Here is a 12,336-nt window from a genome sequence, read left to right on the forward strand (position 1 = left end):
GATTTCTTAAATTTTGATATCAAGGGGGAAACTGCACTTGTCTTACTGTTAGATGTTTTCTTTCGGAAATCAGCAGTAGGAGAGACGTACAGTTATTCCATAGGCAATGGGTTTGATCCAGCCACATTCGCGGCTTGTAGAGTTTAATAATTTTTTTTCTGTGTACTGTAAGATGTAATGTATTATCTACTGAATAGAAAGCAGGAAAAGAAATTACATTTCGCCGACACGAATGTTGCCTGAGACTGCACATTCTTCAATGGATAAAGACGTACAAGGCAAGCGTATGTAACCTTGCGGATTTATGAAGCAAAAAGTATATCTTATCCAAACAGTCTTGATACTCGCTCGAAAAGATAAAACGAAGCCACCGAAAACTTAAATCTAGATAAAAATTTGACCCAGTTGCCCCATAAATGATCAACGCCTTAACCATTGTGCCTCAAGAGGTGTAGTCAGGTGTTCCTGGTTTCCATTGGAATAGGCTAGTAGCCGTGGATTACTAGTTTCAGAAATGTTGTGTTTGAAAAACAAATCACATATCTTGGGAAAACAAAAGCTGTAGAGAGAGTAATGTAGGATTAAAGGGAGAAGACGTATCAATTTTGGCAACACATACTGGTATGTTGGAAGCAACGTGTGTGCAGTAGAAAGAATTTTGTAGTAATTTACAATGAGTGGCCCAGGACAGCTTGAGTAGCTGGTGCACAGGTGCAGAAGTGTGTTTGTAGTGCACTCTGTAGGCAAGAGTGCCAGGGATCATCCCATTGCTTTTCAGTATGCTCCAAGCTCAGTATATACCATATTGAGTACATTAGTGTCGGCTAACTAACAGACACAAGGTGAAATCTTTGACACTTGAAACACATTATTTGCAAGCAAATTAGAAAGCTGCCTAAGAATTTGGGTTTTATATACCCCGTGTATATTCACCAAATATATAAGGTTGGTTTGTTAAGTTCTATTAAAAAGAAAAAAAAAAGTTTATTTCAAAAATAACTCTCACTTCTCAAGACAATCTCATCTGAGGAATACACACTTGGTCCAGTGATCCTCCAACTTTTTCATCCCATTGGAAAAATAGGTTCTATTGAACTCGTTAAAATACTTGTTGACTGCAACTATCACTTCCTTATTTGACAAAAATTTCTTCCCAGCAAGCTTTCAAGTTAGGGAACAAGAAGTAATCCCTTGTGCTATGTCTGGTAAACAGGGTGGATGAGGAACCAATTCAAAGCCTAGTTCATGCACTTTCACCATAGTTATCGCTGATGCTAGGGATGGTGCATTATCCTTGTGAAAGAGCACTTCTTTTGAATGACAGCCTTGGTCTTTCTTTCAATCAACACAAGTTTCAAACAGTTCAACAACAAAGCAGAATATGGTCCAGTTATGGTTTTGCCTTTTTTCCCCCAAATAATCTGTGAGGATTATTCTTGGGAGTCCCAAAAAACTGTGACCATCACCTTACCAGCTGAAAGAATGGTCTTTGCCTTCGTTGGTGCACTTTCACCAGCCTTTGTCCATTGTTTTGACTCTGGTGTGTAATAATGAATCATGGTTTCATCAGTAGTCACAAATGGGTGCAAAAAGTCTTGCGGATTGTGATTAAACATTGCCAGACAGTGTGTTCAAAAGTTGTACGGGATGCACTTTTGGTTGACTGTGAACAATCATGCCATCCACCTTATATACAGTTTCTTCATAGGCAATTCTCCATGCAGGATATTATGCACTCGCTCAGTTGAGATGTCTACAGTTTTACCACTCTTATGAATTCTTATTCGGTTGTCTTGCCTTACCATATCATACATTTTGTCAGTGGTTACCTTTGTGGTGACCTCAGTTGGACAGCTGGAGTGTGCTTCGTCTTTGGTGCTTGCCAAACCATGTTTAAATTCATTAATTAAAAAGTAAATGACCAGACAAAGTTTAAATTAATTAATTAAAAAGTAAATGACTACAAATAACCAAATAGGTTCGGTAACTACAGTGAAAAAGCTTGTTATAATGTGAAGGACAATCAAACAATTTAAAATCAGAGATGATAAAACAGTTTATATTAAAACTGAGTTATAGTCCAAATCTGCAATAGCTGTGTATTGTGTCTTGAAAGCAAAAGTAAACGGTCTTGAATGATGGTGCAGAGTCTGTGTGAAGTTCAACCAGTTCTATTTTGATTTGTGCAACAATCCAAACCTTCAAATGAAACTGTTTGGTAACAGCTCAAAGCTCAGTTTTTTCCGTTTTCAATTCCAGCTGACACACTAACCAATTCAGATTGCTGCCAACAATGAACTGTGCACTGTACATATACGATTCTTGGGATAATCAAACTTACCAACTGTGAAGGCACAACAAAAATGTTCCATTCTTTCATGGAAATTTACCAGACTTATCAAACCACCCTTGTCTATACCAGACAAGATACCTCTGAGTGGATAGAAATTTAACAAATAATTTCTGCAGGAAACTATTTGATGAAGATGAGAATTATTTTTCAAAAAGGTCTTAGAGTTGCACAAATAACACATTTGAGAAGTGAGTGTGTTGTGGGAGATGAATTAACCCATTAAGTACCATTTTTTTCTTCAATCTGCATTTATTTTTGTGTTGCCTGATTGACATAGGGATGAGGAAAAGGAATATAAAATTTAAAAAAAAAACAATAACTTTGAAATAAATAATTTATTTTGATTGATCCTCAAATGGTTATCATGGCACATGCGACTCTCTTTTGACACTTTCTTTTATTTTTTGTGCCAGACAACAAAACAATCAATATGAAGTCCCAGATTGTACACAATGTTTCCTCACATTTTTCTTGCAAATTGCAATTTTCTTTGCTTCCCCAGTGTTGTGTGTTAAATCCTATGTCTGTTTCCAGAAGTCTTGAGTTCAATTGGAACACATGAAAGGGATGATTTTGGGTATGATGGATGTCCTGCCCTTTTCGGATCAGAAGCAGCTGATGACTGAACAAGATGTGCCCTTGCCACCATCCTCCAGAATTGAAGCAGTGGAATACTTTCCTTCGAAAGGCAGTAGATAACACGTGTGTTGACCAACGCTACATCTAATGAATGGGTGAACAATGGGAAGTACCATTTCTTACTTTGAATTCTCACATGATATTTCTCCACGTTCCAGACCAGTTTGTTGACACCTCCCATATGATTGTTATATTCTGAAATCATTCTTGGCTGTGGAACTTGCACTTTTTTGTTCTCAGCTTTGCTCCATCTCTTTACTTGGCTTACTGGATACACTATCTCATGGTTTGACAAGAGCTTTACACAGTTGTTATCCTTCCACATTACTATCATAACCTCCATATTCTTGTCAAATCTATAGTCATACGCTCCTCTTTGTTTCTTCTTCATGATGTTCTCAGATCCTACTGGACAGTTATTTATTCACTTCATACAGGCAGTCCCAGATACCCATACTCTCATTTCTGAGAGCCATTTTATCAAACGGAAGCTCATACAAAAGTTATCAAAACATATTTTGTGAAGTTCAGGAGTCTGCAGAAAAGAAATCATATTCAACACTACTGATCCATCAAGCCCCGGAACAGAAACATCATTTGTATCCTTCGATTTTCCTTCATAGACTGACATGTGGTAACAGAAACTGCTTTGAGAACAGCACATGGTCCACTGTTTGAATCCAAATCTCACATTGTTTCCCACAAATAAACTGTTTTAGTTAATGGTGTCCATAATATCATACCATTTGCTCATCAATGCTCAGGCTGTCAGAAAAAACTTGAAATGTCATGAAATTATTATTCAGTAAATCCATCAACGGATGAGTTTTAAAAAGTTTATCCCTTTCACCAGGTGGGATTCTGTTCAGATGTGTGTTATCATTGAAATGAAGGTGGCACTTTGTTTCCAGGTAGCTGTTGTGTCTCATACACTGTCGTACACACCTTATGTCAGAGTCTTCATCTTCATTCCAGTATAGCTTTTCCTGTGGAAGAGCGTGGTATCCAGTGAAGAGTAGTATGCCTATGAACTTTTTTTTTGGTATTCATAGGATAACTCATAGCTGTGATTATTATTCTGTGTAACATATCGGAAACTTCCACTGACAATCAAGTTCAGTACCAGTTCATCAAAAAATTCTTCGAAGCACTCAAGAGCAGATTTTCCTTTTAATGCTGCTACCAAATTAGATTCTCGCTGTCCAATTTCTGCTGTATCAGGATAGGTCTTAGAGTGTCACATCTGTTGTCCAGTTAGAAGTGACAATAGCTTTCTCCTTATTCTTTCATTGTCCTGCAAGTTCCTCATTTTTCTTTTTTCCATTGGCATGAATTTCCAAGGAACGTGGCACATCAGATGGACAGTATTTTCAAATATATTTTCATTGATATCTTTGCAGTTAGACATCTCACTTACGCTATCTGGAGGGAGTTCGACAATGCCAATGGTCTCATTCACATCACCATCATCATCAAAAGAAGCCATGAAGTTCAGGTCATTTACAATTTCTTCAGTTTCACCTCGTAGAAAGTGCTTCATAGTGACTCATTATACCTGAGGAGCAAATAAAAGCAAAATAAAGTTTTACGCGGAAAGTGCCATGAGCCCCAAATGGAGATTGAAGGTTAGGCAGGTGTCGTGCAGAAATGAAATAGGTCTTTGAAATAAATGATTGATAAACATCTTCTCATATCATTACAGAACATGCCCGTACACAGATATTGGAAGTTATTTACATAATAACATGACTTACATGGTTTTAAAAATGTGCAACTCTTGTAATGCTGAAAAACATAGCTCCTTCACAGAAATAAAAGTGTACAACTCACTCATTTAACAACTGATGAAACTTCAATGCAAGCACTTGACAAAGGTCTGGACAACAATGGGAAATGGTAGCATTCGCTGCCAGCATTATTATAATTGCAAAATTTCTATTACAAAGACAAATCCCCAAATGGGGATCATGGCACTTAATGGATTAACTTCCAGTTATGTGTCTCTAAGGCTCAGTGTGTGATGTAATGACGTGAAATGCTATAATTTGTTATAAGTGTCAGACTATAAATATATAGTCAGTGTTCACATAAGTCACATCCAATGAAAATCTGTAACACAACCATCTATGTGGCATGCTTATAATTATGTATTATTTATATTTTAGGACAATTAATCTGAAAAAAATGCACCACATTTAATGAAAGCATGAAAACCATCTGAAGATGAATCATAATGATTCGAAACTGGTAACGGTACCCTTTGAATAAAGGAACTGATAATAAATTTGTGGCTGGTTGGTGTCTCAACACCATCAACATTTGTCTTCAAATAACAGCCACGGTCTCCGACCATCTCATCATATTACAAAATTGCATTAATGTTAAAAGCTGTTACAGTTGTAAAAAATATTTATTTCCAAAAAAGAAAAGCACAACCCAGTTCTGGAACATATGTCCCATCTTGAGATGTATATTAAAATGTGAGTCCACAAAGACTGCATAACTGTCATTAAAATATGTTAAAATAATGCGTCTGTAGTATATGGCATGCAACAGAAGTTTAACATATTTTATCCTATTTTAACTTGAGTTATGCAACCTTTGTGGACTCTATTTTAAGATGCACCTGGAGATGCCACATATGTCCTGAAACTAGTTTGTGCTTTCCCTTTTAGAAAAAAATAATTTTTACAACTGTAGCAGATTTTAACTCTGATGATGGATAACAGTTGTGGGATGTCATGTCAAGAGAAGTGTGTGACAAATGTATAGGTATGGGACATATACGTATGGGATTCTTTTCTGTCACTTCTTTCACCTCTGGCAATGATTTGTTACAGCGGAAACTGTGAAACTGTATCTGAGTAGCTAAGACAGTACACCGGATAAGGGCATATCACTTATAGTAAAGCACTGCAGTGTCCTCCATCTACAGGGTGATTATAATTGAAGTTAAAGGTTTCAAACTGCTGTACAAATAACACCACTGGTCAGAATGATGTCAAATTGAACAGAATATTATTGGAGAAGGGGGAAAATGTATGGCAGAAGAAAAATAAATAGTTACAAAATATAGCAATAGATGGCACTGTAAGCATCATAATTTAACAGTGGTCAACTACAAATGACAAATGGATCATACAACAATGCCTAAGGTGTACGTTTGACATTAAACAAACTGTAATACTCAGTATGCATAGGTATACAGGTAAGATACTGTTAGTTACATAAGCCCATCTACCATGGCAAGGTCATATTACATTGGATGGGAAAAATCAGTTTTTAATTGTCCTGAGGCCAAAAACCACATAAAAAGCATCAGTCACATCAGTTTTTAATTGTCCTGAGGCCAAAAACTGCATAAAAAGCATCAATCACATCGGTTTTTAATTGTCCTCAGGCCAAAAATTTCATAACAAGCACCAATCAAAATCAAATCGGATATTAATTTTCATGTGACTGGTACAAAACATGTTCAGTATGCTGTCCACCATTTTCTGCAACAAGTTGAAACTGAGAAACACCATGTTCCACATGCCGCGCGGAGTGGCCGTGCAGTTAGAGGCGTCATATCACTAATCGTGCGGCCCCTCCCGCCGGAGGTTCGAGTCCTCCTTTGGACTCACAGCATTGTCCTTAGCATTAAATTAGTTTAAGTAGTGTGTAAGTCTAGGGACCAATGACCTCAGCAGTTTGGTCCCTTAGGAATTCACACATTGTTGAACATTTTTTGAAGGTGTTTCACAACTGATCAGATTGTTTCTGGGGTCACATTCAGAGTGTGTTGCGCAATGCGTGCCTTCAATGCAGCTAAGTTTGCAATTGGAATGCTGAACACAACATGTTTCAGTTCGCCCTACAGTCAGAAGTCATATGGATTAAGATCAGGTGATCGGCTGTTGGGAAATGGTGGCTGATAATTCTAGCATTTCTGAAATTGTGCTTCAGCAGTTGCTTAACTGGATTTGCAATGTGCGGAGGTGCACTATCTTGCATAAAAATGATCCATCCACACTGTTGGAGAGCTGGAATGATGTGGTTGTGCAAAAGACACTCATAGCGCTTACCAGGGATGGTACAGGTAACAGGACCAGAAGCACCTGTCTTTTCGAAAAAATATGACCCGATGATAAATGATGCCGTAAACCCACACCACACAGAGATGTTTTCAGGATGAAGTGGTACTGGTTGATTTGTGTGCGGAATTTCTGTTGCCCATATTCGACAGTTCTGTGTATTGACGTATCCTGTCAGATGGAAGTGGGCTTCTACTGTCCACAAAATCGTCCATGGCCAATCATTGTCCACTTCCATGTGAGCAAGAAATTCTAAAGCGAAGGTCTCTCGTGCTGGCAGGTCAACAGGAAGCAACTCATGCACATGGGTACTTTTGAATGGATAGCAAAGAAGGATGTTTCATAGGATTTTACACACCGTGCTCACAGGTATGTCCAATGTTCGGGCAATTCTCCATGTGCTACACGTTTGCACACCACCACTCATCTCCTCCTGCATTGCCTGTGCCCACTGCTTCCATTGATGTTCAATCAATTCATTTCCTCTCTCTATCAGGTTGCACACCAAAAGAACCTGTCTTTTTGAATTTCCAGATCATTTTCCAGACCCACGGCAGTTATCAGACCAAAGCTTTTTTCAAACCCTCCACTGTCTGGAATGCCTGCAGAGTAACGTGTGCACAGTCATCATTCTTATAATACAGCTTTACAAGCAGAGCATGATCCTGCATTAAGACAGTCATGGTGAACATCACAGACGTGGAAGGAGGAAAAGCTGTGTACCCGACATGTTTATACCAGCTTCAATGGGTCATGCGCTTGCCAGGTGTTTTCATTTATGTATTCTGACACATACAGCACTATCTATTGATCAGTTTTCACACTATTTTTTTTCTTCTGCCATATGTTTTCCCCCTTCTCCCATAATATTGTGTTGCAATTTGACATCATTCTGACCAGTGGTGTTATTTCCACAGCATTTTGAAAGTTTAACTTTAATTATAATCACCATGTGTATCTACATACATAATCTATAACCCACTGTTAAAAACATGTCAAAGAGTACTTGGCATTGTTAACAAATATTAAGTTTTCTTCCTGCTCCTGTTTCACTGGAATGTGGGAGTGCCTCTGTGCACTCTAGTGTTAATCTAATCTTGTCTTTTCATTCACTACAGGTGTTATACGCAGGGGGAATCAAGTGTATTTCTAGATTCTTCACTTAATACTGGCTCTAGAAACTTTCTGAGTTTTTTTGCTAGGCAATTGATGTCTGTCTTTGTGTTTGCCACATCAGGTTCCTTAGCATTTTTTTAAAACTGTACAGTGTAACTGTTTATGATGCCCTTGTTCATATACATTGCATACTCCCTGTTAGCCCTATTCTGCATGAGTCTCACACTCTTGAGCAGTGTACTGGAATGGGGCACATAGGTTTCATTGGAAACTGTCTGCACATTCCCAGTATTATATAAATGAACTGAAGTCTGGCACCTGTTTTACCCATGACAGTGTGTATGTGTTCATTCCACTACACATATGTACGTATTGTCACATCAAGGTATTTGTAAGATATGACTGATACATCAAGGTATTTGAAAGACTTGACTCATTCTAATTGTAATTCAGTAATATTGTTTTCATAGGATTCTACTTTCTGCATTTTGTGAAATGCACAGTTTAACATTTCTGTACATTTGAAGACAGTTACCAATATGTGATCTTGCAGGTTTTCTTGGTGTGGCTGGTTAATAGTGTGCTTCTAGGCATCCTGCAAATTTGTTATTTCCATTTTATGCACAATATTTCAATAACCAACCCAACCATCTTCTTTGGGTGCTGCAAGTTTCACACAGTGTGAGACCAACAATAGTTCATGGCCTGCTTGAGTCCAGGCAGCAGACAGAGCAGCAAATCTTGCAGCACCCGAAGAAGTCGACTGAGTCGGTCATTGATATGTAAACTGGAAACAATAACTCAACAGAAAAACCCAGAATCTCACTATTAATCAAGTTACCAATCATTGGGTCACTTTGAAACCTTATCAAATCTGAATGAATATTAGTGCAGAGTGTTTCAGATAGTGTGTTTCAGATAGTATAAGATTATAGAAAACTGCATTTTCTGTAGAAAGTCTGAAGTTACTGTTAATACTGTCTGCTGGATCATTAATATACAACATGAACAGCAAGAGTCCCTATACATCTCTCTGAGGGTATGCTTGTAGCTACTTCTTCATCTTTTGATGACTATCCATTCAAGTTAACGTACTCTTTCCTCCTGATCAAGGAATCCTCAATCCAGTCACAAAGTCTGTTTGATACCTCATATGATAATATATCTGTTAATAATGTTCTTTTGATATACAGTCAAACGATTTTTGGAAATCTGTAAGTATTGCATTTTTATGATGGTGTTTTTTAACTTTCAGATTGGCATGTGTGAAAATATCGAGTTGGGTCTTGCATGACTGAAGCGTTTGGAATCCATACTGGGTGGCATATAGGAGCTCATTCTCATTGAGATACCTCATTGTGTTTTATCTCAGAATCAAACCAACCTGTGGGTGAAACCAACCTTTCAGTTAATGACAGTTTTACTTTTCTTTAACATGTATGTCCCGTAAAATTATGATATTAGCTTTCTTGCTGCAAAACTGCTGTGTATTTGCTTGCTTCAACGTCACATATATACTACATCAATGGATGTCCAAACTAAATGAGCTTCATGGCCCTTTATGATCCACACTTTGATTTACAAGCAATTGTTATTAAGATTTAGTACTGTTTGCAAGATATGTTTGGTAATATATTTTTTTGAAAGATGAGAAAAACCTTTAACAAATTTTGGTGTCACAATGACACACTAATAGTTCTACTTACAGTACATTCTGTGTGATTGATTTTCATTTGAAGCAAAGCCATATTAGTGTTGTGTACAGTTTATGTTTTTTTATCACTCTACCAGTCTACAGTCTGTGGACACACAGTTTCTTCTCCAATCCCATAGAAATTTGGGGTTACTTATTGAGGCAAGATATTGAAAATTGTGAAACGGCAATGTAGCACACTGCGATTTTCAATGGGTATCATGCCTGTTTCCAGTTTTTTAATTATTAAACTTTTAGATTGCTTGGCTAGTCCTTACCTTCAGCAGACAAAATAGTAAGTACTTTTGATAACCACATATAAAACAACAGAAATTATCCCATCTTTTGGAACTATGGGAACGGGATCGGTAATCGGGATATAGAAAACTTAATTCCCATATATGTCGTAGCTCGTATATATTTACACTTGACACTGCGTCCATACAGAATGAAGTATATGAACTATCGATGCCACAGAACTATTAGTTCTGTTAGAAGTGGTTACCATTTTATCTCTTAAAGGCCAGCCATTTAGTCTCCATATAATCCTATGGTTTTCTCAAATGAATTCCCCATTTGATATAATTATGAAGTTGTCAATTTAATGCCATAGATTTGTGACATAGCAAGTTGAAACTATTCCATCTCTTACGACTTCAACTCCTGTTAATACCTATTGTTTTTCTTTTTCCATTTGCTTATTTCTCAAATCTTGTACATTTTCTAAGCAGCACACATATGGGAGTTATTTCAATATTTCAAAACATTAACTACACTATTTCCCATGTAGATTCATTATTTGGGGTAATAATTTTGATGTGCTGGTTCTACTGCTGCACATATTTTTCCTGCGAAATAGTTTAATTAAAAGCTATACTTCATTGAAAATCCTAGCTTATTATGTATTAAAAAAAATAAATTGTGAACTAATTAGTATTTCTGGGCGTAGTGACACCAGCAGTTATAAACACTGGCTGTTCAACTTTCAAATAATGTACTTCAGATTCTGTGAAACTAATTAATGAGATAATTAATATTCAGTTTCAGAAATAGCTACAGTTTCCATTATAGATTATATGATTGTTAAATTCCGACCTTTGCCATTATATTTTTGTAAACCTTAATTTTATGCACATGATTACATATTTTATTAATTGATTAAGTCATTAATTAATATTTCTGCACAATTTTCAATATGGCATTTGTACTCATAAGTTGGGTTTCCGTACATGGATGCATAAAATGATTCGATAAGCGTTTTGAAATTCCTAAACCACCACATTTTACAGAAATTTTTATCAATATGTATAGTCCACCCAAAATAGCAAAATCTAACATAGTCATTTTTCAGATGATTATGTAGTTTGTGAAATAACAATTTGTTCATATGCTCATCTGTAACTAGTCAGATGTCATTCAAACTTGGCAGTCTGCGCCAAGTCCCTGTTGAGTTAACAACTTTGTTGAGTTCTGTCTCCAGTGTTTGCTCATTCAATAGGTATGCAGAATTTGTTCACAAGAATATTGTAGTGGAACATGACATTTTGTTAGGAAATGCCATGGTGTGCTCTTCACATGAATGTAGAGAGAAAAACTATTCTTTTAATATAACTGAACTAGACTGGAGTGAAACATGGTCACCAGACTTCTGTTTATGCAGAGCCAAGAATATATGCAGGAGGTGCACCTCCCATGGGCATTAGTGATGAACAGAAGTCATCAATTGCTGTGGTGGACCTGTTATTCCATGCAGCTGCTGAGGGAAGGTGTTATGATAGACTGCCAAGGAATAACCAAAGAGCCTGCATTAGCAATGAACATTATGGAACTCTGGTTATGAATGCTTTACATTATCTGAGGAGAGAAATGAGCTCTTTTTCCCGCTAATTCTCGAAATCTGTGGGGAAGAGGATCTGAGTAGGGTGAAGAAGATTATTGGCTGTGACTGAGTAGCAAGACCAGCTGTACAAGATAAAGTTATAGACAACCATAGTATCCAGAAGATATTACGAGGGTTGTTTGGGAAGTTCTTGGAACAAGATAGAAAAAAAGTACTTACATCACTGAAACCTTTTTTATTTTTCAATGTAGTCTCCTTGTAGATTAATGCACTTGGTCCAGCGATGTTCCAGTGCCTTGATCCCTTCTCGAAAATGAGTTTCCTCCAGGCCTGCAAAATAGTTGTCAACTCTGGCTATGACTTCTTCGTTTGAAGTGAATCTTCGTCCACCAAGAAAAATTTTCAGTTTTGGGAAGAGATGGAAGTCTGACAGAGCCGTATCAGGTGAATAAGGTGGGTGTGGCAACAATCCGTACCTTAATTCGTGTAATTTTGCCATGGCGTTGGCACGTGTGACAGCACACGTCAAGAGTCATGGCACCCATCTTGCATATAATTTTTTCATTTCTAAATCTTCAGTTAAAATGTGATATACCCTTTCAGATGACACCTGGCAATT

The 12,336-nt window shown here is 37.2% G+C and overlaps 2 protein-coding genes across 2 annotated transcripts; both read right to left on the reverse strand.

Annotated features, from left to right (window-relative positions):
• Positions 1-2,864: 2,864 nt before the first annotated feature.
• LOC126454904 (piggyBac transposable element-derived protein 3-like) lies at positions 2,865-3,383 on the reverse strand. The gene has a single exon (XM_050091136.1). It carries the CDS (start codon positions 3,381-3,383, stop codon positions 2,865-2,867), a length of 519 nt encoding a protein of 172 aa, XP_049947093.1.
• A 33-nt stretch (positions 3,384-3,416) lies between these two features.
• On the reverse strand, positions 3,417-4,532 carry LOC126454920 (piggyBac transposable element-derived protein 1-like). The gene is made up of 4 exons (XM_050091138.1): positions 4,410-4,532; positions 4,091-4,220; positions 3,736-4,016; positions 3,417-3,662 (listed from the first exon to the last, which is right to left on the reverse strand). Exons 1-4 carry the CDS (start codon positions 4,530-4,532, stop codon positions 3,417-3,419), a joined length of 780 nt encoding a protein of 259 aa, XP_049947095.1.
• Between the last annotated feature and the right edge of the window lie 7,804 nt (positions 4,533-12,336).

The sequence above is a fragment of the Schistocerca serialis genome, chromosome 1, assembly GCF_023864345.2.
Source record: "Schistocerca serialis cubense isolate TAMUIC-IGC-003099 chromosome 1, iqSchSeri2.2, whole genome shotgun sequence".
Lineage (NCBI taxonomy): Eukaryota > Metazoa > Arthropoda > Insecta > Orthoptera > Acrididae > Schistocerca > Schistocerca serialis.

Coding starts and splice junctions, on each gene's coding strand:
- LOC126454904 (XM_050091136.1), bottom strand. CDS start 3,383: ATGAAGAAGAAACAAAGAGGAGCGTATGACTATAGATTTGACAAGAAT.
- LOC126454920 (XM_050091138.1), bottom strand. CDS start 4,532: ATGAAGCACTTTCTACGAGGTGAAACTGAAGAAATTGTAAATGACCTG. Junction 4,017..4,090: donor GAACTTGATTGTCAGTGGAA/GTTTCCGATATG, acceptor AAAAGTTCATAG/GCATACTACTCTTCACTGGA. Junction 3,663..3,735: donor TGAGCATTGATGAGCAAATG/GTATGATATTAT, acceptor GGATTCAAACAG/TGGACCATGTGCTGTTCTCA.